This window comes from Lactuca serriola, chromosome 1 (genome assembly GCF_051521515.1).
Source record: "Lactuca serriola cultivar US96UC23 chromosome 1, Lser_US96UC23_V15, whole genome shotgun sequence".
NCBI classification, from domain to species: Eukaryota; Viridiplantae; Streptophyta; class Magnoliopsida; order Asterales; family Asteraceae; genus Lactuca; species Lactuca serriola.
Window position 1 is genome coordinate 173,980,340 of NC_136408.1, and position 17,440 is coordinate 173,997,779.

At 27.4% G+C, this 17,440-nt stretch overlaps 1 protein-coding gene and 1 long non-coding RNA gene across 3 annotated transcripts; one reads left to right on the plus strand and one right to left on the minus strand.

Moving 5' to 3' along the window:
- Nucleotides 1–12,866, minus strand: LOC145101467 (delta-latroinsectotoxin-Lt1a protein). 2 transcript variants are annotated; one of them, XM_079038679.1, is made up of 3 exons: nucleotides 12,261–12,866; nucleotides 9,526–9,641; nucleotides 1–349 (listed from the first exon to the last, which is right to left on the minus strand). In XM_079038679.1, exons 1-3 carry the CDS (start codon nucleotides 12,795–12,797, stop codon nucleotides 166–168), a joined length of 837 nt encoding a protein of 278 aa, XP_078894805.1. In that variant the 5' UTR covers nucleotides 12,798–12,866; the 3' UTR covers nucleotides 1–165. The 2 variants fall into 2 exon arrangements, with proteins under 2 accessions (XP_078894805.1, XP_078894799.1); XM_079038673.1 differs by having other exon boundaries at nucleotides 9,456–9,641.
- A 1,189-nt stretch (nucleotides 12,867–14,055) lies between these two features.
- Nucleotides 14,056–15,608, plus strand: LOC145072240 (uncharacterized). Its single transcript, XR_013690956.1, has 4 exons — nucleotides 14,056–14,175; nucleotides 14,621–14,653; nucleotides 14,800–14,860; nucleotides 15,395–15,608. It is a non-coding gene; the product is annotated as an uncharacterized LOC145072240 (long non-coding RNA).
- Nucleotides 15,609–17,440: the final 1,832 nt, after the last annotated feature.

Consider the following 17,440-nt stretch of genomic DNA (forward strand, 5'->3'; position numbering starts at 1 on the left):
TTATTCTTTCACGTGTTAAACATGTTTCATTTGGATGAAATATAATAAGTATTAAGAATCATAATAAATTACAATGCTTATCGTACATTAAAGATTTATGTTGTTTATCATGAGTCTTATTGAGGATTAAAATGCACTCTACCCGATGACGATAATTAGGACTAATTAGCTTCCCAACGACATGAAATCTTGACCTAAGTTTGAAACGAACGACCAACGATAATCCTTTTCCAGAGTCCAAAATGTCTTGCATAATTCTTCCTGCACCATACATAGGTTTGTTGGTTGTTCCCAAGTATAACAAGAAAGATGTTGGTCCATTACTTGATGCGTAGAGTGCTCGTGTTTCCTGAAAATGAAATTTAGCCAAACATGATTATCCTGTATAGTTCAGAACAGGTAGGTTGCATTTGGTTTATTGGTTGTTTAAGTTGAGATTTTAATCCAATCAACATGTTTAATAAAAGATGTTGAGATTTTTCAACAGTAACCAATATGTTAGATAAGCTAGTTGACCTCATTTAAATCTATTTGTTTTAGTCTAAACCCCTTCTTTAAGGTGCTAGATAAGGGACTTGAGCTCACTTAAAACTATTTGTGTTAATCCCAGCCTTTACTAAAGCTTGATAGTGATAAGAAAGGCATCCAAAGTGGTCGATTTTTGAAAACTGGGCACACATATGTTTGGCATCTAAAGTGGAAACGACCACCAAGAGTGTTGAGGATATGTCACAATTGCAAAGCTTAATGGGTGATCTTAATGGGTGATCCAATATGTATTCCAAGGATAATTAGATACATTATTGGAGCAACTGGTTACCGATAAAAGTTAATTTTTTTGGTCGAGAATGTTGTGAACATGATACGTTCGAAAGAAGCTTTGCTTAAGACGGGTGTGGGAGTTAACTCTCTTACGTGTGCATTGTGGTGCTTAAACGTAATTGAAATGCCACTTTTTTGCACCGTGTTCTTTTTTGAATAAAATCTGGAAGAATAATTATAACTGGCGTGATAGTAATTTTTTACATCCATTGAATGTTGATGACTTGTTGGGGGTCACAAACATTTTAAGTAATATTACAAATTACAGAAAAGTTATACATCCCATTCTTTTGAGCACATTGTGTTTTATATGGTGTCCGGGGAATGAGAAAATTGAGGATATTAAGGCGAATGCTTTCCTTTGGATAAAGAACAGGGGTATATTAGTAATTTTTCATTGGTTTCTTGAAATAATTATTTTACATCATGAACTATTATCTGATCCATTAGATAATGTTTCCAGTTTGTTGCTAGATTTTTTTCATAAAATTTGTTCGTCGTTCAAAGGGAAATAGATAAACAGGTTAGACTCCAACTTAATCAACACGAATAAATTCTAACATATATAAAATACAAAAGATTAGACTTACTAAGTAAGTTAATAAACCAAATAGAAGTTCAAAGTTAAAATAAATAAATAAATAAATAAACATACATAACTACAGTTTAATTGTTTCAGTAGCTTTATAATTTCTATGACTTTATGGTTTTCTTGGTCTATTTTTCTAATTTATAAGATTAAATAATACAAGTTAATATATATATATATATATATATCCCTATTCTAATAAAAGAATAGCTTTAATCTCATATTGACAAATGTCATGCAATGAGAACCCCTCATTAATGTTATGTATCATTTATCATGCCACTTGTCAACCTATTAATTATTCATTTCAAATTTCAAATTTTAAATTTCTCAATTTAATTTTATTAAATTAATAATTCATTTTTAATTTAAATTTCAAATTTTAAAATTTATTCATTTAGTTATATTAAATTAATAACATTATATTAAAAAATAAAATAAAATTAATATAAATTATAAAATGATATAACTCCACGCATTTATTTAAATCAACGATTATAATTTTATATAACTAAAAAATATCTCTTAAGTAATAATTTATTTAAAATAATTGATTAATAATTTTGATTTTTTAATAGAAAAGTTTAATTAATTTTATAACAGTGATAATCACGGGTTATAAACTAGTATATATATATATATATATATATATATATATATATATATATATATATATATATATATATATATATATATATATATATATATATAGGGTCTGGTTCCGATTGAGATTTTTTTTCGGTGAGCATTTGTGAAGGCACCTTAAGAAAACTGGAAAAAAAATATATAAATCATAAAATCGAGCATAGTATTACATCGGAAAGAAAAAAAAATTGGTTCATTAAAATTGAATTATGGATCATAAAAAGTAAATCATTGATCATAAAAATGATATATTCTTCAATTTTAGTGATCCATTTTTTTTTAAATTTTTTGTCTCCGATATAATACTATGCTAGATATGAGTGGAGTTGTTGATATAATATCATAATTTAATCCAACCTACTTAAGAATTTTTAGAACAACAACATAACAAATTGTATTGAAAGAAATCAAATATCATGTTATCTTTTATTTTTATTAATCTTCTTGCACAATAGATTAAGATAAGTGTCAAAATAAAATAAATAAATAATTTCCAAAAAGTAATTAATGGATTACATATGTAATTGCTTTTTAAGGAGAGAAGGATAATTAGCAACAAAAACAGAAAGATATTAAAATTTTCTTTTATCAAATATAAAATGTTCGTAAAGGACTAGCAACCCTATTTAAGTAAACATATGAACTAAATTAACAAATTTAATTAAATATGTTAAACATCTTTTTAAGGTGTTTGAGCTATTTAAGTAAGAGGTTTTTTGTATGCATCTCATAATTTCTCTTCCTACCTTTTTTTTGTGTGTGTTGTTAATTTTTTTTGTTTTGTTTTTAATGTTTTTAATAAATACATATTTCTTCGTTTGAATTATCCTTGTGTTATTTTTTTATTCAGACTATCTATATGTTATTTTTTTTTATTCATAGTCGTTAAATAAAACCTACACACAAACATACATATAAATGTTTGTAAATTTTTTGTAACACAAAGATACATCAAACGAAAAAAATAACATAATTATAGTCTGAAAAAAATATAAAGTTAAAGTTAAAAAAACATCAAATCAAATCAAAATTTTAAATAATAATAATAATAATAATAAGACAAAAAAACAAAACAAAATAAAAAAAAAACAAAATCTACCATAATAAATGAAGGTTTCTGTTGCCACATATCCTCTTCTCCTTCATTTAGACACATGTCATTTTCTAGAATTTTTAAATTTTCTATTTTCGACTTGTCATTTTATTGTATTTTTCATTTTATTAAATTAAAATTCCATATTTAATATGTAAGTAATATATATATGTAAGGTATTTATAGAAATGATTTATATATATAATGTATTCAATACATTAAAGCCTCATTAATTTTAATAATTCAAAAATTGTCTTTTTTCTTATACATTCAAAATTTTCAAATTGTTAAAATTTTATATTTAACTTTTTTAAATAAAGTCATGTAATACATGGGTCTCACACCTAGTCTACTACGATAAATGAAGGTTTTTTTTGCCACATGTCCTCTTCTCCTTCATTTAGACACATGTGATTTTCTAGAGTTTTTAAATTTTCTATTTTCCACTTGTCATTTTATTATATTTTTCATTTTATTAAATTAAAATTCAACATTTAATATGTGAGGAAATATATATGTAAGGTATTTATAGAAAGAATTTATATATATAATGTATTCAATATATTAAAGTCTCATTAATTTTAATAATTCAAAAATTGTCATTTTTCTTATAAATTCAAAATTTTCAAATTGTTAAAATCTTATACTTAATTTTTTTTTAAATAAACTCATGTAATACATGGGTCTCACACCTAGTCCTTCTTAATAAATAAAAGTTTTTTTTGCCACATGTCAGTTTCTTATTAGTTTTGACACTTGTCATTTTGTGGTATTTTCTAAATAAATATTATCCAATTGTCAAGTTTTAGTTTTTTTCAATTTTTAAAATTAAAATCATATATATTTATATATGTAAAGTATTAAATATCATATATATGATTAACTTGTAATAAATACGTTTCATCCTTTCTTATTTTAAAGTTCTACATTAAAAAATATTTTATGTGTACATTTTAATGTTTAATTTTTTTTTAAATCAATCGGTATACTACACGGGTCTCACACGTAGTGATAAAATATGTTAAATCAAAATCGGTTAAAGATAAAAAAAACACAAAAAAGAAGTACATAGAGAAATTTTAAAAATTCGGATATACATATAACAACACCGAGTAAATAAACATTTGGAAGAATTTAATTAAATATGTTAAACATTTGTTAAAAATGTTGGAGATTAATATATAATGTTTTGATCCATATAAATTGGTATTTGTTTTCTTCTAATTTATTTAAAATGTTTATTATATAGGTGGAATTACTTTAAACATCATATAGATCAAGACATCTATTCTTTTTTCATTATCAACAATGTCATATAAATTTATCCGTTTACCCCACTTTTTATTTTTTTCATAATTTTACTATGTATTAACAAATTTTGGTAAATATTATAAAACAGTTTGTTAGCTTGTTGTATTTTCATAAGATCGAACAATATCTTTTAAACTCTGTTTTAGTATCACGTAAATTGTTAATAACTTTTACACAATATATGTATAAAATATTTTAATACACAATTTCAAATATACCCTATCAACTAGGGGTATTATTGGATTTTTTTTTATTTTCGGTTTTTTCGATTTTATTACATTTTAAAACAACCAGAACCAAACCAAATAAGATTCAATTTAATCACTTTTGGTTAATTCCGTTACGATTGATTCGGTTGGTTTTAAAAGTTAAACCGAATAAAATTTCATATGTAAAAAAAAGAAACATACTAGACATTTACCAGATGAAAAAATCTACTATAATAAATGAAGGTTTTTTTTGCCACATGTCCTCTTCTCCTTCATTTAGATACATGTCATTTTTTAGAATTTTTAAATTTTCTATTTTCCACTTGTCATTTTATTATATTTTTCATTTTATTAAATTAAAATTTAACATTTAATATGTGAGACAATATATATGTAAGGTATTTATAGAAAGAATTTATATATATAATGTATTGAATACATTAAAGTTTCATTAATTTTAATAATTCAAAAATTGTCATTTTTCTTATAAATTCAAAATTTTCAAATTTTTAAAATCTTATACTTAATTTTTTTTTTTAAATAAACTCATGTAATACATGGGTCTCACACCTAGTCCTTCTTAATAAATAAAAGTTTTTTTTGCCACATGTCAATTTCTTATTAGTTTTGACACTTGTCATTTTGTTGTATTTTCTAAATAAATATTATCCAATTGTCAAGTTTTAGTATTTTTCAATTTTTAAAATTAAAATCATATATAAATATATATGTAAAGTATTAAATATCATATATATGATTAACTTGTAATAAATACGTTTCATCCTTTCTTATTTTAAAGTTCTACATTAAAAAATATTTTATGTTTACATTTTAATGTTTAATTTTTTTTAAATCAATCGGTATACTACACGGGTCTCACATGTAGTGATAAAATATGTTAAATCAAAATCGGTTAAAGATAAAAAAAAAAACACAAAAAAGAAGTACATAGAGAAATTTTAAAAATTCAGCTATACATATACCAACACCGAGTAAATAAACATTTGGAAGAATTTAATTAAATATGTTAAACATTTGTTAAAAATGTTGGAGATTAATATATAATGTTTTGATCCATATAAATTGGTATTTGTTTTCTTCTAATTTATTTAAAAATGTTTATTATATAGGTGGAATTACTTTAAACATCATATAGATCAAGACATCTATTCTTTTTTCATTATCAACAATGTCATATAAATTTATCCGTTTACCCCACTTTTTATTTTTTTCATAATTTTACTATGTATTAACAAATTTTGGTAAATATTATAAAACAGTTTGTTAGCTTGTTGTATTTTCATAAGATCGAACAATATCTTTTAAACTCTGTTTTAGTATCACATAAATTGTTAATAACTTTTACACAATATATGTATAAAATATTTTAATATACAATTTCAAATATACCCTATCAACTAGGGGTATTATTGGATTTTTTTTTTATTTTCGGTTTTTTCGGTTTTATTACATTTTAAAACAACCAGAACCAAACCAAATAAGATTCAATTTAATCACTTTTGGTTAATTCCGTTACGATTGATTCGGTTGGTTTTAAAAGTTAAACCGAATAAAATTTCATATGTAAAAAAAAGAAACATACTAGACATTTACCTAATGAAAAAAATACAATAATACATAAAATATTATATTTAGTCTTTCATAATATGTTGTCTTTAAGTGTCTATATAACAAAAATATTATAGAAGTGAATTAATATAGCTTTACTCGTATAAATACAAAAAATAAATAATCAAATGTTAATTGACAATTGGCTAATTAGTTATTGCTTTTTAATACAATATCCGACAATTATAAATTTAAAATGATTCATAATTAAATAATGAGTTATCAAAATATTTTTTTAATAACTAATCCATCAATTTAAATAAAAATATTAATTTATAGATGTGAACTATAAAAGCATATATTAATTTAATAGGTCATTCAGTTTTTCGGTTTAACCAAAATAATAATAATTTAACTTAAACTATAGCAAATAAAATATTTTATTCGGTTAATCAAAACGAATTAACCAAATGACAAAATAACCCAAACCAAATAAACCAAACATCATTTGGTTTGATTCAATTATTCAGTTTTAATTTTTTTATAACATCCATACACAGACTATCAACACTCTAAATTTAGGTTAGACTATTTGGTTGATTTTTGCCAATTTTGTCTTTCTATCATGTTTAAAATTTGAAAAGTCAACCACTACAACAAAAATATGAATAAGTATAAAACTTTACTATAGATTCAAAATTCATACCTATTATGCTACACAAAGGATAGTTATTAGGGCTTTGTTGCTACGAAATCCAAATTTGTAGTTATATTGGCACAAAACTTTCCCACGAAATCAAAATTGTAGTTATTTCAAAATTCTCTTATAGTACAAAGGTGTGAGACTCGTGTATTACACGGGTTTATTAAAAATAAAAATTTAATATCAATATATAAATATGAAATATTTTGTAACGTAATACTTTACATAATAGAATGTAATCTTTTGGAACATTTGCAAAAGAAATTAAATCGTTTGGAGTATTTATGAGAACTTATTATGAATTTAATAGGATAATTTTATTTCCTTATAGAACCCGTTACAATTTTATGGAATTTTATTTTAAGAAAATGAGAATCCCTAAAAAATGATAAATGAAAAATAAAAATTCTAATACTCTCACAAAATGACAAGTGTTAAAATGAAGGAGAAAATGACATGTGGCAAAAAAAACCTTTATTTATTAGAGAAGATTATACATGTACGTACATATTTACCTTATAAGGGTATCTTTAAGATTATCCTTTTCTAAAACATTTTATAAATTGAAAAATATTTTTACCAGTAGGGATGTCAATGGGAGCAAACGGGACGGGAATCACATCCCCGCTCGCGCCCCTGAAATTCCCTCATTCTCATGGGCCCCTGACTCTGCCCCTAAAATGTCCAGCTTTTCTACCCCCGCGCCCTGCCCCCGATTGATTTTGGACTGTCTTTTTTGGGCTAAAAGAAGTTGTTATTTGGGCTAAAAAAAACTTTTTTTTTTGTAACAAATAATTATTTATAGCAAAATTTTCATGTTAAAAACAAAAAAACTATGGCATCTTAAAAACAATATAATAACAACTTAAAATTTGTTTGTTTGTTGAATTTTAGAAGCTTAAAATCATATTATTGTTTATTATATTTATAAAATTAATATATGTATAATTTATTAACGGGGGCCCATGAGAGTTTCGGGACGGGACTACCCACCTCCACTCCCGCCCCAAAATTAAAACGGGGTTTAACCTTGCTCCCGTCCCGTTTCCATCCCTGATTTTTTAAATAAATATCTCTAAACGGGACGGGGCCCTCACGGGACCGGGATTCCACAAGACTTTTTGACATCCTTAATTATCAGTAGGTATAAAAATGTTTTTAATGTCACATTAACCACATAAATTCGAACCTTGTAATGATTCTTACATTTAGTAATAAATCAATTTAGCATATTTATATTTAAATATATAAATATTACTATTTTTCATTAATATACAAAAAAAAATTGATTCATTCAAAAGATTATTTTTTAAATTTTCAAAAAGACATAGATATCAAATATTAAAAAAAAAACATTATTATCACGTAATATTTAAATATTACGGGTTTTCTTTTATTTAAATGTTAAGGTTAACTAAATTTACTTTAAAAAAATAAGACGTATGTTTAAGAAAGCGACAAAGTATACGAGGGACTTTTTGTAACATTTATTAGAATAAAAGCTGATAATTTTAGAAAAAACGTTTGAAAAAGTAAACGATTACAAAATGTTTGTGAAATAAGGTTTTGATAAGTAAAGTTATAAGTGGAAAATAAATAAATAATTGAGATGCCCTAATTACCGTACATTGTCTTTCCTGGTGATCTTAAAAGTTTTTCCTCAACAAAGGAACCTAATAGTTTTTTATGAAACCGAAAATTATCTTACTCCTAATCTAATCTTAAACAATACCTATGTCTCTTAATAAGACGTGAACTTACGACCTCTCATTTGAGAGAATCACTCATTGACGCTAGGCCAAAGACCTTTTGGTTGAGAACCTAACGACAATGTTTTAAAACCTGGGTTGACCCGGCCGGTTCAACCGGTTGGACCGTGACCCGGAGTAGAAGACGGATCAATTGAGAACGGTTTTTTTTTGTAAAAATACGGATCGGATCGAACCGGCCGGGTTTCCCCTAAACCGCAGTTCGACCGCTTATATTGAACTGGTTAAAATTGGATTGAGCCGTTTTAATAAGGCTTTGATAGTTGGATACAAGGCGCGAACACCAAAACAATGAGCTGTTTGCGATTTCTTCAATGTTTAAACTTTATGGACATCAAATTATTGGTTTTATATGTTTATGAATTGTACAGGAAAGTAAAACTATATAAAAATAGAAAAAGACTATAAATCAGGTTGACCCGGGGCAAAATTTCATAAAGAAAACCTCAAACCCCGAAGGTTTACTCACATGGTAGGTTGTACGTGGTCAATATATTGCCAATGATTTGTGATTTACTCACATGCTAGGTTGTATGTGGGTGTTGGGCGTCGGACATATAGAGGGTGTGACTTTTCCTTTTTACATTGGTTTTTTTTGTTATAAACCTATTAATTTTCTATTTATATTGCCGTCTCAATTTTTTTCCCTAGCGTTTTCTTAATAATTCAGACGGGATAAGTTAATATTTTTATGGATCAACATTGAACGTTTGGGTTTTAGTGATGGGTCAAGTAGAAAGCTTACCGATGAGGTTACAATAGGAATATTATTGAACGACAAAGTTAAAAGCTCGGGATGAATGTGAAGACCATACAGGCTAGACTTGATGTTTACTAGTAGATTTATTGAGCAATTGTAGGTGAGGAATTTGGTAGTAACGCCAGTGTTATCTACCCCTTCCCCTAGCTGAAATTCGTTCGCTGTTCCTACCTGCAATCATACAAACACTTAAATCATAAATCGAATCCATTTAGTTTTCATAAAGAGATGATTATTTGTATATGGGAAGTTTTGTAGATTATGATCACAATCAAACTTCTTCCTACAGAAGAAGGGTTTTTGCAATTAATATGTAATACCACTTGGTGTACATAATTTTTTATTCCATCATTACAAAATAAAGATACCAACCCATGCTTGTTGTCATATTTAACAAATTGGGGGTAATCATGCATTTTAAAGCTTACCACATGCATGCCTATTCATTATCGCAGACATTATCAACTTGTTAAAGGAAAAACCATCTAAAAAGTAAAATAATGGAGTAGTTCACTTTTAATACGGGCTTGGTTTATAATTGAATAAGTGAATATACTAACAACTTCAAGTTTTGATTTTTCTATTTCTTGATAATTGGAATTAATAAAATACGGAGTAATTGTTATACTAATTGTCCGTTGCTTCTGTTGACAATAAACTTTGTACTTAAATTTCGAAAACGTGTGTTTAATATAATTAAGAATATAAATTGAGTATAAAATTTATCAATACTATCAAAATAATAAATATAAAACTTAAAAAAAAAAGGTAAATCATAACAAATAGTTGTTCATATTTAAATTAAAACTCGAGTATAATATTCTGACCGTTCACATAAGATTTATCAAAATATGTTAATTCGTAGAAAGATTAATTATAGTTTTTTCTCAAAATTTTGGTTTAGTTTGTCGACTGAATTAAATTGAAAGTAAAATACCGTTTATTTTGTTTTTTAATCATTTTTTTTTATATTTTTCAAAAGTTTATTTTTATAATTATCTATTTAAAAAAGAGTTGTACTATAAGTACCCATTTATTCACATACACTCTCACATCTACGGGATGGACAAACACTCTACACTCACATACATGAAACAAACACTATTACACTCACATACAAGGAATGTTAACAACACGGAGTAAGAAATTGAAGAGGGAAATGTTGTAGTTGAATCTTGAGTTCAAATTAAAGCGAAGTATATTCATTTGAGTTTTGTTGTTTCTCGATTTACATTTTGGGAAAATGTTTTATAAGCCCAACCAAGTTTTTAAACCGTTCAAAAATCACAATTATGTTTTCTCTGTTAAAGAAAACCCTATGAACTTAACCTTTTGTCTAAAAAATTCCAACGAACTTACACTTTCGTTCACTTCTCATTTAGGGTCAACCGACTAATGAAAGTCAACGAATGACATGACTTATAACGTGTATTTAAATATCGGAAAATGACTTGTAAGACCAACGAAGTTTCAAAACCGTTCAAAAAACCTCAATCATGTTTTGTTTGTTGAAAAAAACTCAATAAACTTTCGCTTTTGTTCAATTCTCATTAGAGGCAACCCGATTCATTAGGTATACAACTAGTTGGCAAATGATATGACATTATATTTAATGACATAGAATAAACAGATTAGAATTGCCCTTTATATATCGATTTTTAGGGCATGGAGAAGAGAAAAAAATGAACGATGTATGTGTTCGATCTTTTGTAATAGCTACTTCATATTCCTCCTCTCAATCGTTGATGTCCAACCAAGGTCTACAAAGAAGATATTTGATGATGAAAACCCTTGTGGATGTGGACGTCCGTCTAGGATTTGGACATCTACAACGGAGGATCATCCATAGAAAAAAGTTCAGGGCTTGTTCGAACAGATGGGTAAGTGTAATTGAAAGTTTTATCATGTACATATTCTATCTATTTGTTTGGTTTCTTTCAAAAACAAAAACTTATTAAAATGGACATGATAAAGCTTTCAATTACACTTACCCATTTGTCCGAACAAGCCCTAAACATTATCTTTAGATGATCCTCCATTTTAGATGTCCAAATCCGAGAAGGATGTCTACATCCACAAGAGTTTGCATCATCAAATATCTTCTTTGTAGATCTTAAGTTGGACATCAACAATTGAGAGAAAGAAGAAATAGCTATTACAAGAGATTAAACACAGACGAGGTTCGTTTTTCTCTTCTTCAAGCCTAAATCGATATATAATGGGCAATTCTAATATGTTTATTCCATGTCATTAAATATAATGTCATGTCCTTTGCCAACTAGTTGTATACCTAATGAATCTAGTTGCCTCTAATGAGAATTAAACAAAAACGTAAGTTTGTTGGGTTTTTTTTCAACAAATAAAACATGATTAGGAATTTTTGAACAGTTTTGAAACTTCGTTGGTCTTACAAGTCATTTTCCGATATTTAATTACACGTCACAAACAATGTTATTCGTTGACTTTCATTAGCTGGTTGACCCTAACTGAGAAGTGTAAGTTAGTTGGGGGTTTTTTAACAAAATGTTAAGTTCGTTAGGTTTTTTTGAAAAAACAAAACATAATTGAGGTTTTTTGAACGGTTTGAAAACTTCATTGTCTTTATAATTCATTTTCCCTTTACATTTCATGCTGCTAGTGCAAACCGCAACCACCAATAGCAAGGATATATTTTTCAAAAATAGTGACAATGATTTCAATCCTTGAAATTTCATTAATGTGAACGTAAGACTTGAACTGTTTCATGAATATTAGAAAAATAGCAAAGCAACTCCAAAGAAAAAAGGTTACCTTAACAGAGATATCGGGAGGAGGAGGCTTAGTAATGAGATAGAAGAAAAGCAAAGCAACTCCAAAGCTCACTAGAACCCTCAAGCTTATCTGAAACAATATCCATACACATGAATCAGAGTGTGAAAAAGATACAAGATCCCACATCTTCTTTCGAAAACCCTTCTCTAATTCCTCCTCATCTTCCTCCCCATTGATGCCACGAGCACCAGCACCATGTACATTGTCACCACCAACGAAAACAGAGCACTTTTCTCCCATTTTTACCACCACCCTCTCTACAGCATCATGGTCGGGGCTTTCTTGAGGACCATAAGGGATCTTCTTGTCATGTAAAAAAGAGTTGGTGGATCCTCGGGATGAGGAGTAATGAGAGAGGGTGAGTCGGCGTTGAGTGGCTGGTGAATGGAATGAGATTACATCGTGGTTGTAGTGGGAGACGGTGGTGGTGGGACTTTGGACGAAGTATAGGGCCGCGTATGGGTAGGACCTGCACAGTGCTTCTTCCTCCGATGACTCGACAACCGGGTTTGTCATCACGAGAGAGAGAGAGAGAGAGAGAGAGAGAGAGAGAGAGAGAGAGAGAGAGAGAGAGAGAGAGAGAGAGATGACTATCGGTGATCCACTGGCGTGAGTTTGGAGGGTTTTTAAACTGGCACAAAAGTGGAAAACAGTAAAACGGCGCTGTGCAAATATGTATATTTTTATCTTATTATGGCAAAATATGTTTTTGTTTGAAGTAATTACAAACTCTGTGATTGTGGTTATGCAATTGGACCAATTTCTTTTTTGTAACATAGTACAATGTAAATCAAACTTTTTTTTTCCCCACTTATTGTGTCTCGGTCGAAGGGCATTACTATGTTATCACATGAGGGTTTCTTTCTCATTTGGTTTTAATATAAATGACACCTAATATCATTCGCCTATTTTCCCCAACCATATTTATATTTTCTAGAGAAAATTTCTTACTTTTTGTTTATAATTTTTTGTTTATAATTATATTAGGAGGAAGACTCATATATTATATGGATTTATTTAAAAAAATGAAATACAAAATTTTAAACATTTGAGAAGTTTGAATTTATAAGAAAAGTGAACAAAATATTGAATTATTAAAATTAAAATATTTTTTTTCTCTTTTATATGTAAATAAATAATCTATCTATTCTAATAAATAAAACTTTAATTTGCCAATTTGCCACATGACACCTTTCTACACTCTATATTTGACACATGACATCTTCATGTTAACCCATTTTTTATTTTCCCGTTGAAATTCTTTTCTTTTCAATACACTTCCTATTCTTCTTGATATATCTGGATCCCTTGAAATCAGGAATAAGAGTAAATTACACGAATAGTCACTATGATTTGGGGTAATTTGCGTGTTTGGTCCCTAACTTATTTTTTTAACTCGGAAGGTCCCTATGGTTTGTTTTTGTTACGCATTTGGTCCCTACTGTTTATTTTTGTTACGCGTTTGGTCCCTGTCTTATCTAAAAAGACTATTATTTAAAAAGGAAAAAATGATGGGGTAGGTGAGGTAAGGTGAGGGGTGGGATTAAGGGTGTGTTTATTTAAATAAATTAAAAAAATCAAGGGCATAATAGTCTTTTTAGGTAAGATAGGGACCAAGCGCGTAACAAAAACAAACAGTAAGGACCTTCCGAGTTAAAAAAATAAGTTAGGGACCAAACGTGCAAATTACCCTAAACCATAGGGACCATTCGTGTAATTTACTCCAGGAATAATTTTCGCCCCTTCCTCCATATACACTACCTTCCTTTTAAATTTTCACATCTCTACTTTTATCTTCTATGCTTCTTCTTTTACTGGACAACCTTAGATAACCATCGTCCAATGATTATTGTTCATCAAATGGTTGTCATCTTGTTTCCATAAACGATTTTATGTAAGGTTTCTTCTCTTAATCTTTTATCGATTTTCCTAATTACGACCTCTGCTTTTCTTGGTCTTTGATAAGGCTATGGTCAATAACCTATTTACATAATCTATCATGTGATTGTTGTACACACCTATGTTATTGGCTAATTTATAAATTCTCTTTGAGAAATTAAATATCCTCCTACTATTTGTTCCTACATATCATTCTACCCAATGAAATTGTGACATGTGTAACATTTAATGTTTATTTAATGAAATTTAATGATATTTTAGGATATTAATATGACACATGTCATCATTTAAATGGGTAGGAGGATATATAGGATTAAAAGGTAGAATGATATTTAATTTCTCATTCTGTTTACATTGTCTACTACTTGAATTAGTGCAAAAATTGTGTTGGTTAATAAATGTTTGATGAATGCATATAAAGTGTTTGATAAAATGTCTAGGTGATAAAATCTATGGAAAATAGAAAATTTAAGGTACGGTTTTTAATGGTTTTACTTACCCTCATCTTCATATTTTTTTTGGGGTTTCCTTCTTAATGATTTCATGACTTCTTGATCTCAACCTCTACATGTTGACCATGATGTCTGATGCTATGGATATCTGTAAACTCAAACCGAAGAAGATGAGTCAGATGATCGTCTATGCAAGTTTCTTTTTCCACCAAATATTTTCTGGAGTAGGCATGATTTCCTTCACATTTATGATATTTTTTTCTCTGTAATCTTTGTCAACTTCATTTCTCCACTTTATAAATCATATTTATTATTGTAGAATATACAATATGATGGTTTTTTAAACTTTTTTATGATGATGAAATTTCATTTCGATTGATAAAGTTCTTTCTTCATTGTTTGATTGTTTATATATAAAATATGGAACTCTTGCTTTTAATTAACTTATATGATTATTGCTCAAGTTTATTACTTCATTCGAAGTATACGGGAACTTATGTATTTTGTGGGTTTTTGCTTTGAGTTGAATTTAATTTTAGCATGCATACAATAGGAAAATGAAACAAAAATACTTATTTAATTACTAAATTTTTTTTAGATCTATTTGTTTCTGTTGGATCTCTCTCTCTCTCTCTCTCTCTCTCTCTCTCTCTCTCTCTCTCTCTCTCTCTCTCTCTCTTTGATTTTTAGTTTTTGTGAAAATTCTCAAATTCTCAAATTCTCTTTCTAATGTTTTTTGGTTTGTGATATTGGCTTTTGTAGAATAGAGTTTAGTGGTGAAGAAAATGAAGGCGAGTTGATGAGAGATGCATGGGAAGATTTTTGAAATCCATTAGTTAAAAAATCACCCCCAAAACATGAAGATAAATGTTTTAGCTTGGTGACTTTCTCTAAAAGAAGAAATGGGCTAGTGTGTACATCCGGTAAAACTTTTCATAATATATTTTCAATTTATTTGTAATTATATCAATGTTATTCTACCTATATATATATATATATATATATATATATATATATATATATATATATATATATATATATATATATATATATATATATATATCATGCTAATCTGAGTCGGTGAATGCTAATTTCTCAGATTTTGGATCTCAAAAAATAAATAGTCCAATGTATTCTATGAATCACATAAATGTCCTGTCGATTTATGCATTTTTTTAAACAATGACCATTTTTGTTAATATTGTTATAAATGGACCATTCCCATAATTTTGTATAGAGGTATATCCGTAATTTTTAAAATCAGGACCAGTTATGCATTCTGTCTAATAAGGATTAATTTATGTATTTTTATATCTGCATTATAGCAATCTACGTTGCAACTACAATGCTAAAATTATGATTTCTTCAAATATATTCTCCGTATGTATGTTGTTCGTTAATCGTTATGTTTCAAAACGTCCATTTTATATCACACAACTATTATATCACATTAAATAATTTCTTATTTTTTTTTATTTTATTTTTTTGTTCTTTTAAAAATATTTCACAGCAGCCCTTGCATGTATATACCCAAAAGTGCATACATGTACATCTTATCATTTAAATATGAGCAATTTATGCATTTCTACTCTAATAAATGAAGGTTTTTTTGCCACTTGTCATATTCTCATTTAATTTGTCACATGTAATTTTATGGTAATTTTAAATTAATTTTTATTCCACTTGTCATTTTATGGTTTTTCTATTTGATTAAATGCCAAATATAATTTAAATCTAATAATAAATGCATATCAATTTCATTAATGGACTTTCCTTCTAATTTCAAAATTACTAAATTAAAGTATCATTAATTTTCTTTATTTATTTATCTAAATTATTTGTTTAAATTTAAAAGAAAAAAAAACTTTAATTTTTATAATTCAATTCTCACTTTTCTTATAAATTCAAACTTGTCAAATATTTTGAATTTTATATTAATTTCTTTTAAATAAACCCATGTGATACATGAGTCTCACACCTAGTTTTAATACAACAACCATTTCTGGTAATTTTGTTATACAAGGGACTATTCCTGCAATTTTGTTAACAGGTATCATTTTGGTATTTATATAACAGAAAAATTGCTTTGTATTTCTGTGGGTTGCTATTATATGTAGTTTTTTTAAATATAATGTTGTAATATGAATAAATTAGAGTATAATGCTATAATGAGCTAATCAATTAAATTACATTGCTATTGACATGATTTTTTCTATTTCTCCATTGATTTTTAAATTATTTCATTGATCAATAGTTTCTAAAAATACATTGCCATTCACATGTAATTTTTTTTTAGATTTCCGTTGAGTTTTTATGTTTCCTTTTGCACACATGGTAAGTGAGCTTAACTTGATTTCTAAAGGATATCCCATTTGAATCAATTTTAAAATCCCAATATTTGGAGTAAATGGTAATTGTACCGGTACTTTGACTTCCTTTGCTACCTCTATCAAATAAATTGGTATATGAATTATGCTAAATCACCAAAATGCCTTTTATTGATTTTCTTTTTCAATTCTTTTTTGGGTAAATGGCACAAAAAACACTCTTTTTACACAAAAATTCGATTTTGACACCGTGTTTTTTTTTTTTGTCAATTTTGGCACTATGTTTTCCAATTTGTTACAATTCTGACCACTTGACCGGTTAACCAAGTTGCATGCTCACGTGGCATGATGACGTATCAGTTTTGATGACATGATATGCTGACGTGTCAAAATTAATTTTTTTTTCCACAAAAACACTAAGTTTTCACTGTTTTTCGATTTTGACACTAACTTTAATATTTTATTTCAATTTTGACACTAT

Bases quoted from the DNA above. Each gene is read 5' to 3' on its own strand.
- LOC145101467 (XM_079038673.1), bottom strand. From the start codon at position 12,797: ATGACAAACCCGGTTGTCGAGTCATCGGAGGAAGAAGCACTGTGCAGG. The intron at 9,642-12,260 runs GTAACCTTTTTT...GTATGATTGCAG, and splicing joins CTCCCGATATCTCTGTTAAG to GTAGGAACAGCGAACGAATT. The intron at 350-9,455 runs GTAAGCTTTCTA...TTTCATTTTCAG, and splicing joins TTCCTATTGTAACCTCATCG to GAAACACGAGCACTCTACGC.